We start from the raw sequence: 20,354 nt of genomic DNA, 5'->3' as shown, positions 1-20,354 counted from the left end.
GACTTAATTGATTGCCAACCATGTTGGGAAGGCTTATGATAGTACTTTTGAATTAATGAGTGAAAAAGCCCAGACAAGAGAAAGCTGGGAGGACAAACAGGGCTGATGTGGCTCCTACTGTCTCACCTCCTTCCCTGCACAAAGCAGCATGGACAATAGGGTGGCTTATTTTCAGCACAGTGGGGTACAAAGTGACCCGATGTACATCCTGGGATATGAACACCACTTCCAGGACACAAATAAAGGTTTCCATGGGAGAGAGTGGAGACTCATGGACTAAAACAGTGTTCTCTTTAGAGGACGGCCACTGAAACCTTCACCCCAAGAGCATCTTCTTCAATCCACTAGGTGGCGCAAACTCTCCTTTAAGAGAAAAGGACTTTAAAATGAATATTGGTGCACCCAAGCAACTCCCTGCATTGTGCCAGAGACTAGATAAGAGATGGATCTGTTCTCCAAGGAAATCTATCTTGTGTTTAACAAAAGGAAGGAGGGTTTTCTCTAAACTCTGCTTTGGGACTCAGAAATTAAACTTATGTCATGGAAGGACCCATGAACCTAAGTTTTACTTACAAGAAAAAAAAAAAAAAAGCTAACAAGGCAACAGACGACACTGGGGAGTTGGGATTGGTACAAGATTGGTCAATGATGTCTGTGTAAACATGCTCAAGTCAACTTACCCCGCTGGTCTTACATATCTTTGACTGAGCAATAAGGAACATATAACCTCTAGAAGCATGTCCACTACTCAATTTCTGTGTTTTAGATACCACATTTCTATTTCTAATTTATTGTATTTATTCTATTCAGATTTGACAAGAACTTTAAACACAAAGAATGCTTCATGGAGTTCATATATCAACATGTGTGGACTTTATTTGTTTAAGTAGTATTAAGTAGTATTAAGGACTGAATATAGGGCACCACATGTGCTCAGCAAGCTCTACCACTGAGTCATATCCTCAACCCACTGCTTACTGATTGCTTTGAGACAGGGCTTTACCAGGCTGACTTTGAACTTACTCTATGGTTCAGGCTAGCCTCAAACTTGCAATCTTCTTACTTCAACAAGTTCTCAAGTAGCTGCAAGTACAGGTTTGGGCATGGGACCCAGCACTCTGTGAGAAGCTTAAAAATTGAGATGTCAGTAATTCATTTCCTGACAAGTATTCCCTAATGTCTACATACCAAACACTGGGCAAGCACTGAGTCAGCTGATGACAGGGGACAAACATTGAGTTCCTCCCCTTTGCTCCATGTTGTTCCTCTAGGAAACAGAAATCTACTGGACTCAGGAGTTCTAAACTCCGAGAATCTCACACACAGAAACAATCTGGACAGTTAAATCTACCATATGTTGAGTGCCACTCATGCAAAATGTAGCCTGCAGTTTCAGAGAACTTGGGGTTTTGGGATTAGAGATAATCAATCTATGGTTATAATAAAGCATTTGACATAAATGTAAACATCACAGGGATTATTCAGATAGTTGATATCTTGACAAATAACCATGACTATGACATGCTGCAATTACCCTTAATTTAGTATTTTACAGGCACCTCAAACCCAGTGCAGTGAAGTTCATCTTGAACAATTTCATTTCTACATGTTATAATTAGTTTTTTCCTTCATTCTAGAAAATTTCTATCTTCCCTTATATCTTTAAAGCAATATCTGTTTTAAATCTTAGGTTTCCTTTTGGATTTCCACAATTAAGTGTTATTTCACTTAATAACTCTCTTTACTCTCTAGTTTAATTCTAGTTACTTTGGCCAGTTTTATTTATTCTTATTAAGCCATCACTAGACAAAGCTTATAGAGATAAGAATGCTTCCTAGACACCATAAAGTTGGCCATGGGCCACGCTGACAACACCATTGATCCTATGGACACAAATGGCTATAATTGAATTAGTTCACCATTATTCTGTAAACATGAAAGATGAATGGAAAGCTTTAGGCTTCCAGTCCATGATAATATACCTAGTCTCAGATAAGAATGTGCCATGGGGGGCTGGAGAGATGGTTCAGCGGTTAAGAGCACTGACTGCTCTTCCAGAGGTCCTGAGTTAAATTCCCAGCAACCACATGCAGCTCACAACTGCCTGTAACTCCAGTTCCAGAGGATCCAACACTCTCACACAGACATACATACAAGTAGAACACCAAAGCATGTTTAGTAAAAAAGAAATAATAAAAAAATTAAAAAAAAGAATGTGCCATGGACCCTAGATGGAACTGCCTTGACTAAAAGATGCCCAACAATGTGGTATTTAATTAGTCTGGGAACTCAGCAACAAGACCTTAGATATTAATTACAATATTTTCCTTTTTTAAAAAAAACAAAGCAAATATTCCAATAGCTTCTATTATCACCATTTAATATTTCCAGAGGCTCTTCCCAATAAACATTAATCATTTCTTTATGTTTCACAGTTGGCCCACAGTGTTAATCGAGACTACAGAAAGGACTGTTAGGTTTTTCTATATAGGGTGATGAAGAGAAGTGTATGCTTGTATGTGGATCTGGACATCTGTGTGCATCATCTTCCTACACAATAACTTGGAACACCAGAGGTGGAATAAAAGCAGTGATAGTGACAAAGAAATCTCCTAGCCTGCTTTTATTATGAAGTCACATTAAATGAAGTACACATTTCCCTCTTCATTTCCCTCAGCAGTCTGATGGGAATGGGCCTGTGATGGAATGGTTGAAACGTTATCATATTCTGTGACACATGTAACATCAGTGAGTAGCCACCACTGTCATCCTTGGCTGACACCATTTCCATTTGAGGGAGTGTAAAGTACCAGTAACACCACCCCACATACCTAAACAGCACCACACCGAAGAGCAGACCTGATCTCACACAGTAAGTAGTAGAACCTGCCACCATCCTCAACAAGGAAGGACCTCTCTTAACCCAACATGATACACACATCTTTATAGAGCCAACCATCTTCTTTTACTACATACTTTCAAATACTACTGCTGCTGCTGCTGCTATGTCCTTAAATGAAGCAAAGTACTTTAACTTATCATAGAGAGACAATAAGACCTTACCCATTCTAATAATTCATTTCTCAAATCACTGCCATTTTATTGTTTGACGTTCACCATAATCTTGGTTCAGGGTAGGGTTAAAACTGACAAAACTGGATAGACAGGTAACTGTGTTAAGACTCCTGGATGTTACACATAAAGCTAAAACTTGTATGTCTCGGTTACTTTCTCATCACTGTGGTAAGATACTGACAAAGCAGCTTGAGGTAGGGAGACTTTGGCTCACAGACAAAGTAAAGTTTACCATGGCAAGGAAGACAAGACAACAGGAGCTCAAGCTCAAGCCAGTCATACCACACCTACAATCAGAAGAAGGCTGAGAGCAATGAATGCCTGCTACTCCGCTCCCTTCCCCCACAGTCCAGGATCTCAGCCAAGGAACGGTGCTGCCTGCAATGGAGCAGTCCTCCCCACTTCAGTTCCGCACAGGCACCGCCGAAGGCACATCTAGGTGAGTCTAGATTCTATCAAGTTAAGAGTTAACATCTACTACCACACTGTGTCTTCTGAATCCTACTTCAATGGAGTGACATAAATTATACAGTGCAGTCAGGGCACAGGTCAGTGTTCTTCCAAGTGTGGCCCTTGGAGAGGCTTGGTGGTGGCTGAGGTCCAAACTCTCAGGCTTGTGCCCTCCTGTCAAATCAGAACCTCCAAAGATTAAGAATTTTCATTCAAGAAATCCAGCATCACTGTGTTTGTCTGTGAACACCTGTTACTGAGAATCAGAATACACAGAAGAGTAAACCTATGATAACTGAATTGATACCGTATTCCTCAATAACAGGGAAAAGAAAACACAAAGCTTCCCATGAACTAAAAGTCCAGTGAGAAATAGTAAGTATGCTGTCTAAATTCAGAATGGCACACTGACTGAAATGGGGCAAGGGTTACTGTGTGGCAACACTACATCAACTGATAACGTCTCATTTGAGGAAGTTAGTTGGTTACCTTCATGAATGATGACAGGCAATATATATTCAGTGCTAAATATCAGTGACAAGGATAATTACTTCAAATACAATATCTATTTATTCTTCATAAGATCACAAGAAGACAGTTACCATTTTGTATACACACACAGATAAAAGACACCACCACAGTCACAAAGCTGATTAAAGTAGGGACAAGACTACAAACCAAGGTCTGACTAATCTCCAAACCCGTTTTTGAGGTACATCTTTTACGTGAGTCAACATTTATTCCACAAACTCTTATAATCTGAATGAATGTATTAGATAATATATATTCATTTAGTCACTGATGTGTGTTTCTCAATCCAGGTCTAACAGTGCCACTGCTGTTCCATGTCATGTAGCTTTAGCCCTGTCACAGAACTGGGCTGTTTAACTACTACAATCACTGAGCAACCTTGGTAATCTTTACAACTAGCCATCCACTTTCACAAGATTCTACTGAAGATACAACAACCATTTGGAACCCTACCCTCACACTGCAACTGTCATGACAGTGAATTGTCAACTTGGCAGAATCTAGAATCACTAGGAAGATGGGTCTCTGGGCATGCCTGTAAGCGGTCATCTTAAATATGTTGATTAATGTGGGAAGAGACAGTTTAGTTTGGAGCAGGGACTATTCCATTCTGGATGGTATAAAATGGAAAAATGCGCTGAACACATGCATTCATCTCTCTCTGCTTTTTGACTGTGGATGCAATGTGCCTAGTTTCCTCGAGCTCTTGCCACTGTGACTTTCCCATGGTGACATGCTACACCCTGGAAGTATAAGACAAAATGAGCCCTTCCTCTTTCAAGTTGTTTATTTCAGAGCATTTAATCACAGCAACAGGAAGAGAAACCAAGACGGCTGAGCCGGCCTCCTTACCTGTGGCCCCTTAGTCACAACCCCAGCACTGTACACGGTCATGATAAAACCTAACTGGGCCATGGCAACAGATACCTCAAGCTTTCCTGCCACACTCAGGCACCCACAACTTACAGTTTTTCCAGTTTCTAGGTGACAATACTGGGGACACCTGCCTGTCCTGGAGCTAGCTAGAGCTGGCCCCTGAGGCTGGAGACAATAACAGCAACTTCTTATAAGAATGAGTTTGCTTCTTTACTTGAGGTCACTTCTGGGACTGCCTTTACATCACACTACACTCGTGGTCTGTGGGCCAATGTGAGCAGCAAGTTCACTCTCAGGACAGAATACTCACTCCAGGCAGAGTAAAAATGGGGAAGCAATTAGAAAAATAATTAAACCCCAACACTATTACAGGAAAGTAAGTAAGTGCCTAGTAAAAATAAGACAACATTCAAGAGCCTTTAGCAATTAAAATCCCCCATCAGTGATGGGCTTTAAAAGGCAAACTATTGAAATGTATAAGCAAAACTATAAAATATAAACAGCAGTAAAGCCACCTTGCTAAAACTTTCAGTGTGGTTCACGGCAAAGCCAGGGTCTCATTTGGTGACCAAATAACAAAAGAGAAACCACAAAAGGCATAGCAGAGAACCACTAAGTTTAAAAGAGAAAGAAAAATCCCAGACTTTCACAGTCAATATGTTAATTCCACCCTGTGAGTGCATTGGTGGTACAGTGGTGGGCATAGCTGCTTCTAATTCCATGCTTGGACTCCTTTATTTCAGTTTTGTACTGAAAGCATTTTTTTCAGTGAAATTCCACAGCACTATTAGAAACCAGATACAAAATGTCAAAGTGTTTTCCATCAAGAAGTTGCAGAAATGACAGCAGAAGGACAAAGAACACAAACATGCTACACATCCAAAAATACAGAAGCAAGTGTTCCAGAAGAGCAAGCAAGGGGACTTGTTTACCCTCCTTCCACCCCTGAGCCCTCTCATCTATCTCCTAGACCAGGAAATACAAGAGCAAGACACAGAGCTAAACAGTGGTGAGGAAGCAGCCGCCTTGCTCCATCCTTAGACACCCATCAGTCTGCTCCGCCTGTAAGCTAGGCAACCAACTGAGGCCCATTAATATTTTATATTGATGATAACTTGAAGATGCTATTTAATTGTTTTAAAAATCTGTAGTCACAACTTTCACTGGGTGTAAAAGTCCAGAGTATGCTGAGCCAGAAGAGCCAAACTGGGTGGTACTGAAGTCCTTGTCCCACCCTACCTACAAAGCACATTATTGGTAAGTGGGCCACTCCTGTGTTGCCATGCCCAGCCTCTTGGAATTTCCATTTCTTCTTTTCAATCACCCAAAAATTTCCATCCATCAACTTAAGTCAATAAGCCATGAATTATTGAGCTTGCAGGATGCAGATCATGAATATGTATGTGTGTATTTGGAAGGCAAGATTGTAAAACAAATGGGCTCCACAGTGGCTTATAGGAAGCCAACACATGCCCTTAAGGAAATGTCTGAAATTATTCTACCCATGCATATTGTTCAAGCACAGTTTCAGCACACAGAAGATGGTGGAAAATCACTTTTTTTCTGGTAGATTTCTTGCTTCTGTTTTCCACGCACACTTACAGGAAGTGAAATACAGCTGGCTGCTCTTTGGCAAAACCAAAGGTACAGGCTTTGAGGTCAGAGTTTCCATGGCTAATGCCGGTGAGCTGTACACTGAATTTCCCCCATAAATTCAAATACCCCAGTGTCTGTATAAATGTACTGAAAAACTCTGGGGCTCCTGGGCACATAGCTTGAGAACCACAGAACTAAGCCCTTCCGGGTCAGAGGACAAGTAGGGTCCAACACAAAATATGCCCAACATTAGAGAGATAAGTGTGCTCAGCAATGAAGAACCAACACAGGCACTGAGAGTTCAAAGCCTCTAAAAAAGCAAGAAGTCTAGCCCCTCCAAAGTTACAGACAATAGGAGGTGATTTAGGTTGACATGGCCCTAGAGGACAAAGGAAGAGACATCCCAGCCAAGTAAGGCTTGAGTGCAGGCAGGCCTGGGGAGGGCTTAGCACACTAAGGGAAGAAGAACTACTTAAGGTGACAGGAGAAGGGTGATGTACTTAAAGGTGTTTATAAAACTGAATCTGAAAGTGTGTGAGACAATAGTGAAGAAATCAAAGCAGTGAGCCACACTAGTGAAAACTAACCCTGGTCAAGATGTATAGAGATGAAGACCTGAAGAGACATTATTGGGAGAAGAAATAAAAAACAGATTAAAGAATACATTTTTAAAAGATTTTTCTATATTTGGGGCATGTAAGAGAAAAGTTTAGAGAATAATCAAGCCTTCTAAGGCAACATGGAGAGGTTGTATTAGTCACAAAAAGGTATGCAGATGAGCCAAGTTATCTGGGGAACAAAGAAAGCTATGCTAATACATTGGGCTTTTATAGTCTCCATTTAAGGGGAACCAAACCAAACCAGTGGCTGAATGCTCAGGCCCACCAGACTTCTGCCCATCTGTTCAGGAGCCCATCAGCAGAGAGCCAATTGGAGGGACATGCCAGCATCCAAGAGGAGTAAGTAACTGTAACACAGGTGTAAAGAGCAATGGGTTCAATTGTAGTGTAACTCAACCCAGGGAGTCGGAAGCCTTGGAGGGTAGCTAGTAAAGCTATTCTCTTTTTTCTGAGTCTGGGAGGGAACAAGACAGGGACTAACTAGAAGCTTAGGCTGAGCTGAAACTCACCATATAGCTCAGGATGCCCTTGAACTCATGGGCAATCCCCTGCCTCAGTCTCCTCAATACTAGGATGACAGGTTAGTGCCACCATGTCTAGAATTCTCCACACCTATCAGAATACCAGTCCACAAGACACTGCCTTGTCACTGCCAAGCCTTGTCTAAGCTGGGTACATCCAACTCCCTCTGCCCTGATTGCAGTGGACACAAATGCCCCCTGGCTTAGGAACCACACTAGCATCTTTCCTCAGCCCTCACGCCCCTGATACCTTTGCCTACTACACCCTGGCTCTTGGTGTTCTCCCCCTAAGTGACCTTGCTCACCTAACAAGGCTCCACACGAGAGCTTCTTTTCCTCACCATGTACCTTGTGTCTGCCTACGTCTGGCTCTGCTTCTTTCTCTGTCACAACACTTATTCTTTCCCTTCCTGCTCCAGCTCTGTGGTTAACACATCAGCCTCCCAGGTCCCAGGTTACAAACTCCGTAGAGATGCAAGGGTTTCACAGCCACCTCCATTTCCTGTGAGCACTGACAGAGAGCTTGGCACCTGTGCACGCTCTCTAAATGACCTCTGAACAAACAGAATTATCCTTCTACTGTGTAGGAGACGTAGGGTTTCTCCCAGAATAACCATGATGGCTTATCCATATGCTTCTCATAATATGTGGATGCTATCTTCATACCTTCCAAGGGCAGGGAGAGGAACTGCTATCCTCACTGTCCAGGAGGAGACACAGACTCAGAGAGTTAATGTTGGGCACAGGGTCACACCCCAGTAAATAGGACAAAAGAGCCAGGACGAGAGGTCTTCTGACTCAGAGCCCAGTACTGTTCTGCTGTACACTGTACCTCTGCCTAAACCACATGATCACACATCATATTTGGTGATGATCACCTATGTTTTACATGTTTTTTTACTGTATGTTTACATCTAGTATGTTGTTAGCATTTTTAGCTGTCACAGTAAGTTTTAACTATGATGTTGGTTCTAGAGGAGAATCTATGAGTAGAAGCTATAAAAAGTGAGGTTTTAATGCCTTTCTAGAAAAGTTTAAGCTGACAGCTACTTGAGCACCAAGCCCAAGCACACTTGACAGAGCCAGCTACCCCTGCTGATGAACACTCTCAGATGCTGACATTGGGAGCTAAGAGTTCTGGGGACTCACAAGGGTCTGTATTTACCTTCAAACCCCATTCTGCTCCACACTGAAGCTCACAGCTCCTATCAGGTGGCACTTTCTTCACAGCCCCCTCTGACTCTTTACACACACACTCAGACTTCAGTAAGGTAGTCACAGTGAACTTGACACAGATTCTCTTACAGTCTTATCAAGAGACAGGTTCTCCTGATAAAAGAAGAGGTGCTCTGTGATGCTGTTAACAATGGAACAGAATGTGACACTGTTCTCAGTTCCAGGACGCTGGCTATTTCTACCAGGTACTCTTGAAGACTTCAGAACCTCCACTCTTTGGAGTCCTGAGACCTTAGCTAGGATAGGAACTGGAATACCTGAGGCTACTGTGCTGGGAGAATCCCAGGCTATCCCTGTGGAGAAGGGAGGAGACAAAGGAGAAAGAAGCATCCAGCCAGGCCCAAATGCTCAGGTCCTAGACACAGTAATGACCTCAGTTGAGGCCCAGGCCTTAGAGACAGACTGCCCCACTGTGCACTATCTTAGTCAGCACTTAGGTGGTGAATCTCACTAACAACCAATGGCTGGTTTCCAGCACGAAGTCTAAGGGGGGTTTCTAACACAGCACTAAAGCATTGAAATGTCAGTCTCTCAAAGCGAGCTGACTTCTGCAGCTCCTCTCACAGCATAATCTGAGGCCCACCTGTTCCTACTTGGACCCTGACACAACATGAATGACAGTCATTAGGGCAAATATTCACAACCTAAACATTTCTTCTGACAAAACAGTAGAAGCATGCTTCTCTCTGAGGGAGCCTGTGACCTGGGGACTTGCTTACCTTCAGAGGATGACATATGAATAGAGTGACACATGTCACTGCCAGATAAAAAGTGACATGTCTCCCCCTCAGAGAGACAATGCAAGTTACAGTGGTGATGGTTTTGTCACTCTGATCCCCAAGTACCTTCCTGCATTGCTCCCTGAAATAAAATCCATTTCTTTATCCTTCCTTGGCTTCCACTTCCGCTGAGAATGCAGGCTATTACAACCAACCAATGAGCATTCAGCTTTGAAATACTAGCTTGGACAAGTTAACCAAATAGACTCAAGAGAAACAGCTCTCACTGTTGACAAAGTATTCCTTTAATCTGAAATTAAAAACAACCAGCTTGGAATACCTACATCCATAAACAGCTGAATTGAATTGCTTATCTCATCTATTAATACCACTTTCTTTAATGTGACTTTTACAAGAGCATGATTTCAACCCATCTGTAAAAATTTACCCTTTCACATTTCCCATGCTCATGAATAAGTAGCATTAAAATAGTAAAAATGGCCATCTTACCAAAAGCTATCTACAGATTCAATGCAACCCCCATCAAAATCCCAAAACAATTCTTTACAGGCCTTGAAAGAATAATACTCAACTTCATATGAAAAAAAAAAACCAGGATAGCTAAAACTATCCTCTACAATAAAAGAATTGCTGGAGGTATAACCATCCCTGATCTCAAGCTGTACTACAGAGCTACAGTAATGAAAACAGCATGGTATTGACACAAAAACAGGCACACTGATCAATGAAAGTGAATCGAAGACCCAGACATAAATCCACACACTGTGGACACTGATGGTTTACAAAGAAGTCAAAATTGCACAATGAAAAAAAGAAACTATCTTCAACAAATGATGCTGGCATAACTGGATGTTGGCAGGTAGAAGAATGATAATAGATGCATATTTATCACCCTATACAATACTCAAGTCCAAGCGGATCAAAGAACTCACATGAATCCAGTGCACTGAACATGATAGAAGAGAAAGTGGGGAATAGCCTTGCATGGATTGGCACAGGAGACCACTTCCTGAACATAACACCAGTAGCACAGACACTAATATTGACAACTAATAAATAGGACCTCATGAAACTGAAAAGCTTCTGTAAGGCAAAGGACATGGTCAATAAGACAAAACAGCAGTGTATAGAATGGGAAAAGATCTTCACCAACCCCACATCTGACAGAGGACTGAACTCCAAAATATACAAAGAACTCAAAAATCTAGACTTAAAAACCTAAATAATCCAATTAAAAATGGGGTACATATCTAAACAGAATTCTCAACAGAAGAATCTCAAATGGCAGAGAAATACATTAAGAATTGCTCAACATCCTTAGCTATCAGGGAAATGCAAATCAAAACAACTCTGAGATACCATCCTACACCTGTTAGAATGGCTAAGATCAAAAACACTAATGGCAGCTTATGCTGGAGAGGATAAGTTTGCACTGCTGGTGGGAGTGCAAACTTATACAGCTGTTTTAGAAATCAGAATGGTGGTTTCTCAGAAAATTGGAAATCAGTCTACCTCAAGACACAGCTATAGCACTCTTGAACATATACCCAAAGGATGCATACTCACACCACAAGGACACTTGATCAACTACATTCATAGCAGCTTTATTTGAAATAGCCAGAAACTGGAAACAACCTAGATGCCCCTCAAAGAATGGATAAGAAAAATGTGGTATGTTTACACAATGCAGTATTTCTCAGCTATTAAAAACAATGACATCAAAAATTTGCAGGCAAATGCATGAAACTAGAAAAAAATCATCCTGAGTGAGGTAACCCAGACCTAGAAAGACAAACATGGTATATATTCACTAATAAGTGGATATTGGCTGTAAAATAAAGGATAACCATGTTACAATACACAAATCCAGAAAGGCTAGGTAACAAGGAGGGCCCAAGGTCGGGCACATGGATCTCCCTGGGAAATAGAAGAGATCTCCTGGGAGGACTGGGGGGTGGGTGGGCATGGGAACTTGAGGGATTGGGTTGGGGTTGGTGGAGGGGGAGGGTACTGAAAGAGATGACTAAAAGTGGGGGGGCATTTAAGGGTCACATGGAAACCTGATACAAGGGAAATCCCCACAAATCTACAAGGATGGTCCCAGCTAAGACTTCTAGCAATAGTGGGTACATAGCCTCAACTGGTCATCTTTCCTGTGATCAGACTAGTGACTACCTCAATTGTCATCAGAGAGCCTTCATCCAGTAACTTATGGAACAGATGCAGAGATCCACAGCCAAACATAGGCTGAATCCTAAAAGGGAATCCTGCTGATGAGAGGGCAGAGGGATTGTAGGAGCCAGGGTTTTAAGGAAATCACAAAAAAACTCACAGAAACAATTAACCTGGCTCATAGGAACCAACAACCAGGGAGCCTGCATGAGACTGACCTAAGCTCTCTACATATATGTGACAACTGTGTAGTTTGGTCTATTTGTAAGACTCCTAACAATGAGAGCAGGGGCTATCTGTAACACTTAGCAGGCTCTTGGGAACCTATTCCTCACACTGGATTGCCTTACCAGCCTTACTACAAGGGGAAGTGCTTAGTTTTACTGCAACTTGATATGCCATCTTTTGTTGATACCCATGGGAGGCCTGCTCCTTTCTAAACAGAAACAGAGGAGTGGATAGAGGTGGGGAGAGGGAATGGGAAAAGAGGAGGGAGGAGAAACTGATGTCAGCATGTAAAATTTATCTATTTAGATAAATTTTTAAAAATGCTTTCCTCAAATGTCCAAAGTAGGCTTCCCGTCTCTTATTCCAAACTCTGAAGGCCATATGTATTTGGTAATTCATAACTTTTAGAAGAATGATGTATTTATTTATCTGTCATGTTTTATATAAAAGCCTCAGAAGGTCTGGGTTACCAAAATAAACCATGTATATTAATATTTTCTCCAAAGAGCCTATAAATATTAACACAAGTAGTTTAAAATCAACAACCTTGAGATGATTCAGGTAGAACCAGACACCAAAGCACTTAGCACAGTTAGGTGGTGGGCCAAATGAATTGGTAAAAAAGTTCTGTGTTCAGGGCTTCCTGAGTTGCCCTTTTTCTCATGCTAGAGATTCAACCCAAGGCCTCACGCATGCTCAGCACACTCTACTCCCAGCCCAGAGCTTTCTGTGTTCAACTTGCACATGACTGAGGAAGAAAGCCTGTGTGAGCCTTTGCACTAACCTAGAGGAATAAGTGGCCATGTCTCCATGTTGGATGAAGAAAGCACACAGAGAACAGCTCTGGAGTGTGGAGTCCCATGCACAGACACAGCAGTGGGAAGGAACCACAGAGATGGCTTCCATTCAGCCTACACAGCCCTCCCTATCTTTCCCACTCACAAGGTTGTATTGTGCTTGTGTATGGTATGTGGTGTGTGTGTGGTTTATGTACTTGCTAGGGTAGGTGGAGGTTTGTACATTCACGCAGATAATCCAGAGGTTAGTGGCAAATGTCTTTCCTCATTCTCTACCTTTAAGTCTTGAGGCAAACTTTGCCACTAAATCAGATGGGACAGCCAGCTAGAGAAGTTCCAGGATCAACGGGTCTCCACCTGCCCCCACCTGCCCCAGCCCCACCTTGTCCCCCAATATGGGGGACAAAATACAAGACACCAAGCCCAGCTTTTTAATATGGACTTTAGGGATCCAACTCAGATCCTCACGCTTGTGTGGAAGGCACTTCACTGACTGAGCCGTCTCCTTCCAGTCAGTCCTTTCACGGGGTTTTGTGATGCTTCCTCTCTGGTTAAGAAATGCTGTGGAAACATCCTGACTGTAAGGTGGAGGAAATTTTAAGTATGGATTATCTGTATGGTTTATGAGGCAGAGGGAATAAGTTCACCTTTATAAGCTGCCTACACTGATGACAGATGACTGAAAAGTTATGCATGATGTAGGTGAGAGAGTGCACATAAGACTTTTATTTGGAGGACTAACTATGGCCCTTTTGTCGGGGCACCAGACCTGAAGTTTGCAAAGCACAATGGGAATTCCTACAGCAGACCTGAGCCTAGACATGAAGTAACCTTTTCAGCACCCAAGGAGGAGATGTAAGAAATAGGATATGACTGCTCCCACTGGGAGCTTCTCAAGATACACTCAGCTTAGACCTTCTCTGCATGTCTGTCCCTGGGCTGCTACTCTAGGACACACTCCTATCAGCTGCCACTGAGAGAGCCAGAGGTGGATGGGAGATTGTCCCTGCCTTCCTAATCCTTTCAATTCTAAATGGTAAAAACACAAACAGCCCCGCCCACAAATGGAGACTAGGGAGAAAAAATAATTTAAGAAGACTAACAATAAGTCTTTGGTCTCTCTGAATACTAAATGGGAAATATCCTGAGAACTGTTAGTAATGGATAAAATTAAAGAATCTTAATTGGGGAGTTGCAAATTCAAATCTAATACAGTAATATTCACTTTTCATCTCCTGAATTCTATATTAACTTTTAAAAAATAAATGTACACTAACTTCATGGTTTTAAAAATCTCCAATTTTAAATTATGGACATAACTCTAAAAGTAAAGTCAGGTAATGTGTGTACAGAACTGTCTAAAATCATTCTCTTTTAAAGTACTGTCTGGAAAGCCAACAGCTGCCCGTGCTCTGCCAGAACGTTCATAAACATTCCATTTGGTGCTAGTTTTTTGTTTGCTTTGGTTTGGTTTTCCATACTTCTTAAGTCTAAGGATGCGTCTACATTCAGCAGTAACAAAGCCCAGAGAACAAAACCCATGGGAGCCTTACCCTCAGAAAGAGTGCTCACCTCTGTGGATTTGGATGTTGAACATTCATGGCTCGTGCCCATTCCTCAGGCATTCCTAACTGATGTGAGGAAGGGAGGTGGAAGGGTCTCTGCAACATCTCTGAGTCGGAGCTCATCCTCAGTTTATAACTGTTCTAAACTGTGGGGGAGAGCATAGCAAGATGCTCTTCTGCCCTGGTGTGCTGCAGGGTGTCTACAGATAATGGTGATGAGCTACATCATTGAAAAGCTACAAGTTGAGTTTTCACCACAAAGAAATGATAAATGTTTGAGAAGATATAAATGTGTTTAACTTAACTCCAACATTATGTTAATATAAATGTGTATCAAAACATCACTTGATACATAAAATGCAATAGGAATTCCCATCAATGTTCAACATTAAAGTATATTAGTCATAATAACAAAAGTGTGGAAAATAGCAATAGTAGTTACCACTATTACAATAGTTATCAATAGCATTATTTAGTGTCATCAGGCCAGTGAGGAAACACTTGGAAATAAAAGAGAAGACTATGTGAGAAGTATATAATTATTGCAAAGATTTTCAGTAGTACCACTGTACTCCACTAAAAAGGGAAGTTTCTCTACATACAAATTTAGAGATCTCCAAAGCCAGACACTCACCCCATCCCAGAATGTCAGAGTACTGGACAACAGAAGCACAGCCTAGAAACACGGAAGGCACATGTTCTCCAATGGCATGCCTTACATTTCCCAAGACAGCTCTAATTCTACAGACTTGGCCTCTTTGTGTCTATAAAACACTAAAGTAACCGGAGGAAATGCCATATCACAAAATGTGTCCTAAGCTCAAAGGGCACTGAACAGCGAGAGAGAAACAGCTCCACTGAGACTGGTGCTCAGGAACGGGACATGCATGGCATCAGCACACACTGTGATCCTTCATCATTGCTAGAGTCTGGGGTTTTTACTTCATAAAATAAGAACATATAAAATGTAATTTAGATATGTAGAAAGAAGGGCATTTCACCCAAGCCACACTGTAAATTAATTCTTACTCCTTTCCCAATCAGGGAAAAAGACTCCTTAAAATTAGAATTCTACATCCATGGGTGTCTCATAACAACTCTCAATGGAAAAGATATCAGCTGATTTATTAAATGTAAAATGAGATTCACAAGGAATTCAGAGTGGTGCTAAAGAGACAGCCAACCTTTGATGGGACTAATGTGACTTCATTTTAATTTTTGCTGTCACAAAATTGTTATAATAGAAAGTCATGTTCCGTTAAGGAGAAGGTAAAGCTCTGGGACCTGTGCTACCTCTGCCCTCTCCACATCTGCAGCAGCCCATGACTCTATGAGAGATGTGGCCTCAGAGGACAGTTTAACAGAACATTCACAGCAACCCCACCCATGAGTAGACCCCAGAGTCAAATACTATGCATCACCTCTGCTACAGACTGTCTTACTTGACATTCTACAATGCCAAGTGGACCCCATCCCACTTACACCACGCCTATTATTTTTATCATTTTTTTATTTGAATTACAAACAAGATTGAATACATGACAATCCCAGTTCCCTTCTCCCTCCCTTCCTCCCCCGCCAACTAAAACCCTACCTATCACATACCCTTTCTTCTACACCTGACTCCACCTTTCTGCTCCCTCATGTCCTCTGCATCCTCCTCTTCTTCCCTTCTCATTCTCATAGCTCCCTCCCCCCTCTTCCTATGCTCTCAATTTGCTCAGAGGATCGCACCACAGCTATTTTTAAGACCCATATTTGATACTACTAAGAACTTTGGGTGGAATGAGAAGAAGAATAAGGTTATATCCACTGCTGAGTCATTACCCTGTGCTTACTTTCCTCTGTTTCCTCTGTTATTCTAGTAACAGAGAGAAGATGGCCTTAGCTGATCACTGACCTTATGGAGGGCAGGAGCCAATACTGGAACCAAGAATCCATTGTAAATGTAGCTGACAAGCTGAGTGCGGATCAAGGGGTGAGCCACCTGAGACAGAGCAGAACACAGGGTTCAATCTCTACAGTACCTTAAAACCAACCCAAAAGGAAACCCAAATTTGGGCCATGTTCATTGTTAAATAATACTTCAGACCACACAATGACATGATTTTTAAAAATATCTATTACAGTATAAACTGCTAAAGTTATACTTCCAAATATAGAAAAAAATGTTAATTTTAAAACTGACTTAAAAAAGACAATGAATAGACTGACTATGCATAAATATTTATAAGTTAAAATGAATAAATTAGAAAGTATAATTTTTGCCCCTTAACTCCCTCTGGGCTCCATACCCACTTATGCTACCTTTTTAGGAGTGTCACTATAGAAACAGATAATTAAATACACTTATTTTGCTGACAGAGAACTTTGAAGATGTATTTTCTAATACTTATATTGGGGAGGAAAGGATCTGTAAAATGTTCTTATAAAAAGTGTGCCAGGTGGTGGTGGCACACGCCTTTAATCCCAGCACTTGGGAGGCAGAGGCAGGCAGATCTCTGTAAGTTCGAGACCAGCCTGGTCTATAAGAGCTAGTTCCAGGACAGCCTCCAAAGCCACAGAGAAACCCTGTCTTGAAAAACAAAAACAAACAAACAAAATAAAGGGGGTAGTTGTTCAAATGCAGAAAACATAGCTGGTGGTACTGAGCTCCCCAAATTTGATATTAAAAAATACATGGTAACATAGACAAACTTTATTAATATTTTTATAAGTAATCCTTTTAGGGTTCTTTAACCCAAAATCATTTTTAAAATATTTAAAAATAATGTTTGCCTTTAATTTCAAATAAATATATAATTTTCCTGTTCTTCACCCCAACATCATTATTTACAAGTTTTAAAATAATGTTTGCCTTTAATTTCAAATAAATATATATTTCCCTGTTATTCACCATGCCCATCAGCTTTACTGAGAAAGTGGGAGAAAGAGAGGGAGAGAGATTCAGTCAAATAATAAAGTAAAAGGCAATTTCTAGGGAAGTAAGGCTAGCTGTTTAAATTACTGACAATCTCTATGTGTGCACTTGAAGAAGAGCTAATAGTAGTTCTATCGTTTTTATTTCCACACATGTCTGCAAGAAAATGTTGATAGACTATAATATTAAAGGGAAAATAATTTAAAATGTAATCCATTTATCTTAAACACAAATAAAACTTCCTTTGACTTAGCAATAAAAATGAGATGGGAACTAAAGTAATTTACTTTCATTTTCCTCCAGAAGCTGTTTCTTTGTTTGGTAGATAAACAGATTATAACTAACATTTTTCACCCTAAAAAATTCACCATAAAACAAACCTGATTTCTTAATAAATCCAATATTAAGGTAATATTTATGCTACATAGAAGAAATTTTGATGAAAACTTAGTACACCCTTTAAACATATATAAAATTGGATTTTTATTGGAAACAGTAACAAGAAATCTGAAGGTAAAAATCTAATGAAAAAGTCAAATACACAAGAGTTCAATGGCTGTTTTTTCCCCTAAAGCAAGCCAATTTCAAAGTAAATTTAATTTGTGTAGCTAAGAAGATTGTTAACTTCTTCCAAACTCAATTGGGATAACAATATTCTTTATGTAGTGTGCACCATTAAGCAAAATAAAGTGTTTTCCTTTGTAAGCTCCCAGGAAGACCTTGAAGTAAAAGGGTTATAATTTGGAGTACTTAAGCAGCCTAAAAATATCTATTTAATGAGCCAGCCAGTGAACTTATTTTTGATGGGTAAGTGGATAATCAAAACAGAATAACACTTTTCATAGAGAAAATAAAATCTTTTCATTTGTTCTCAATTGAAACTTTCAGAAGCCTACCAAACATTTTCACTCATTTTGGGATGTTCAATGGGATCCAAGCAAAGCATCATGCATGATTCCATAAGTACTTCTCAAAATTAATGAAGGGTTAATTTTTGAAGAAATCTGAATAATGAGGGGTGCTTATGCACTCAAATTCCCAGCAAGACTTGAGCTTGAGCAGACTCCAGCCCGCGATGGCTTATGCTGTTGCAGTACCTGGATGACGGCATTACAAAACTCCAGAGAGTTCATGAACTGCACGAGGGAAGGCAGCAGAAGCCAGTCATCTTTCAGAAGGCAGTGCCACTCTTCACCCTTTTCTTCCAGCTTTGTGGGCAGGGATGAGTAGAGGCCACTGAGTCCAGTTGCAAGTACCTGCATTCAGAAATAAAAGGCAAAATAGTCTTGTCTGAAGTTCATGGTCTACACCTAACACCTCACAAGGATGCCTATGTTACCAGTGCAGAAACCAAACTCTGAGTAGCAAGAGATTAGCAATATAAGAAGGCAGCAACTAGCTAGGAGAAGTTAATCCTATTCTATGGGTATAATAGGAAGGCTGCCCCAGAAGACAACAAGGCAAAACCAGAGCTACTTAGCTACTATTCAAGAGGTTGATGAGGGTGACTCATCTCTTATGGCAGGCACCATGATAAGCTAGGAGTCAAGCAAGTGAGAAGGCAAAACACAAAAATGAATGAAATATGAGTGAGTCCAATACTCAAGAAGTTCAAGGAAGGGACAAACTCATAAGAAACACAGTACAGCACAACCTAGAGAGTGCCAGTAGAGAAGTATGTCAGTGCAAACACTCCAGTCAATGGGAGGCAGTCTTGGATAGAGGTGGTCCAGGACAGGAGGCTGTACAAGTAGGGACTCTTGAGTAGTTTTATGAGAAAGATGGCTTGCATGTTGAGGGTCATGACTGACACTTACTAGCAAGTTTACAAGTCAGAAAATATTTTTGTATGTATTATTTCCTTCAACCATCACAAACAATATCTAACAGGAATAAAAAATTGTGTGGGGAGGAGTATAGGTCACTGAGATAGAGTGATGAAAGTTCAAACAGAGCTATGTGAGTTTACCCTGAAGTATCAGTGGAGTCTCAAGGCAAAATGGATGAGGAGGATCTAACCAAGACATCCAGTTCTATGTAATAACTGGGATTTACTTTTTTCCCTTTGCACACAATTCTTAAAACTATGGTGATGATAATTGGGCCTAGAAAGTTCTCCAACTTGATCATTAAGAAAAGGCTTTTAAAGAGAATTGTAGAAGAGGATCACACTTCATGACAAGTGCTTACCGGATAGACTGGGGAAGCAGTGAATTTCACAGGGACAGCAGCTTCTACTAGTTATGCAGCATCTCAGACATCCTGACTTAACAAATGTCCAGAATGACACAAGAAGTCAGCTGTAGGGCTGACAAGATGCCTCAGAGGTAAGGGTACCTAATGTCTCACTATCTGAACTTTATTCCTGAGACCCACAGTGGGGAAGGAGAAAACAGACTCCTGCAAGTTGTTCTCTATCTCCACATCAGACCACACCATGGTATGTGCATGCCCACACACATACACTCACAGGCATGCATAGTATAAATAAATAAATAGGTACAATTGAAAGGAAAACAAAAACAAAACAGAAGTCAATTACAAAGGACACCATTCTAGCATAGACCCTGAACTGACTCAAAGGGATGAAAACTGAGGAAAGTATTCTGAGTCAGAATACTTTATACAGAAAGTATACTGAGTCAGAAAGAAATAGTAGCATACAGCATTCATCTCCCAGCCCATCGAGAGACAAACAAGGAATTATAACAGTGCCATAAACATTCAAAACACAAGATAGCAAATTTAGGATGCCGATGATCTGCAAAAGTTCTTCACTCTGATTTGAGGGTAGAGGGTGGAAATGGGAATTGGTCTCAGAAGTGCTGTCTAGGCTGCTGAAGAGTAAACAAGAGCTAGCCAGAAAATGAGTGATGGAAGGAAAAATACTTCAAGCAGAGGAAAGCCTGTATAAGACTGAATAGAGAAAGAAGAAACTATATCCTCAGGACTGAGAAGCCCAGCTCTGTCAGAGCAGAGAGGAGTGACCAAAGGTAAGTATGAGCTTCATCCTGCAGGGTTCAATGG

At 40.9% G+C, this 20,354-nt stretch overlaps 1 protein-coding gene across 2 annotated transcripts in view; it reads right to left on the bottom strand.

The window, feature by feature from the left end:
• Window positions 1-20,354, bottom strand: part of Fam160a1 (family with sequence similarity 160 member A1) — an 84,899-nt gene that overhangs the window by 46,278 nt on the left and 18,267 nt on the right. For both annotated transcript variants that reach the window (XM_035450333.1, XM_035450332.1), the window contains exons 3-4: window positions 18,425-18,583; window positions 16,308-16,394 (exon numbers count right to left, since the gene is read on the bottom strand). In XM_035450333.1, coding sequence (XP_035306224.1) covers window positions 16,308-16,394; window positions 18,425-18,583 — 246 coding nt within the window. The remainder of the gene's footprint in view (window positions 1-16,307; window positions 16,395-18,424; window positions 18,584-20,354) is intronic.

The sequence above is a fragment of the Cricetulus griseus genome (assembly GCF_003668045.3).
Source record: "Cricetulus griseus strain 17A/GY chromosome 1 unlocalized genomic scaffold, alternate assembly CriGri-PICRH-1.0 chr1_0, whole genome shotgun sequence".
Taxonomy (NCBI): Eukaryota; Metazoa; Chordata; class Mammalia; order Rodentia; family Cricetidae; genus Cricetulus; species Cricetulus griseus.
This window is presented reverse-complemented; position numbering and strand designations above follow the sequence as displayed.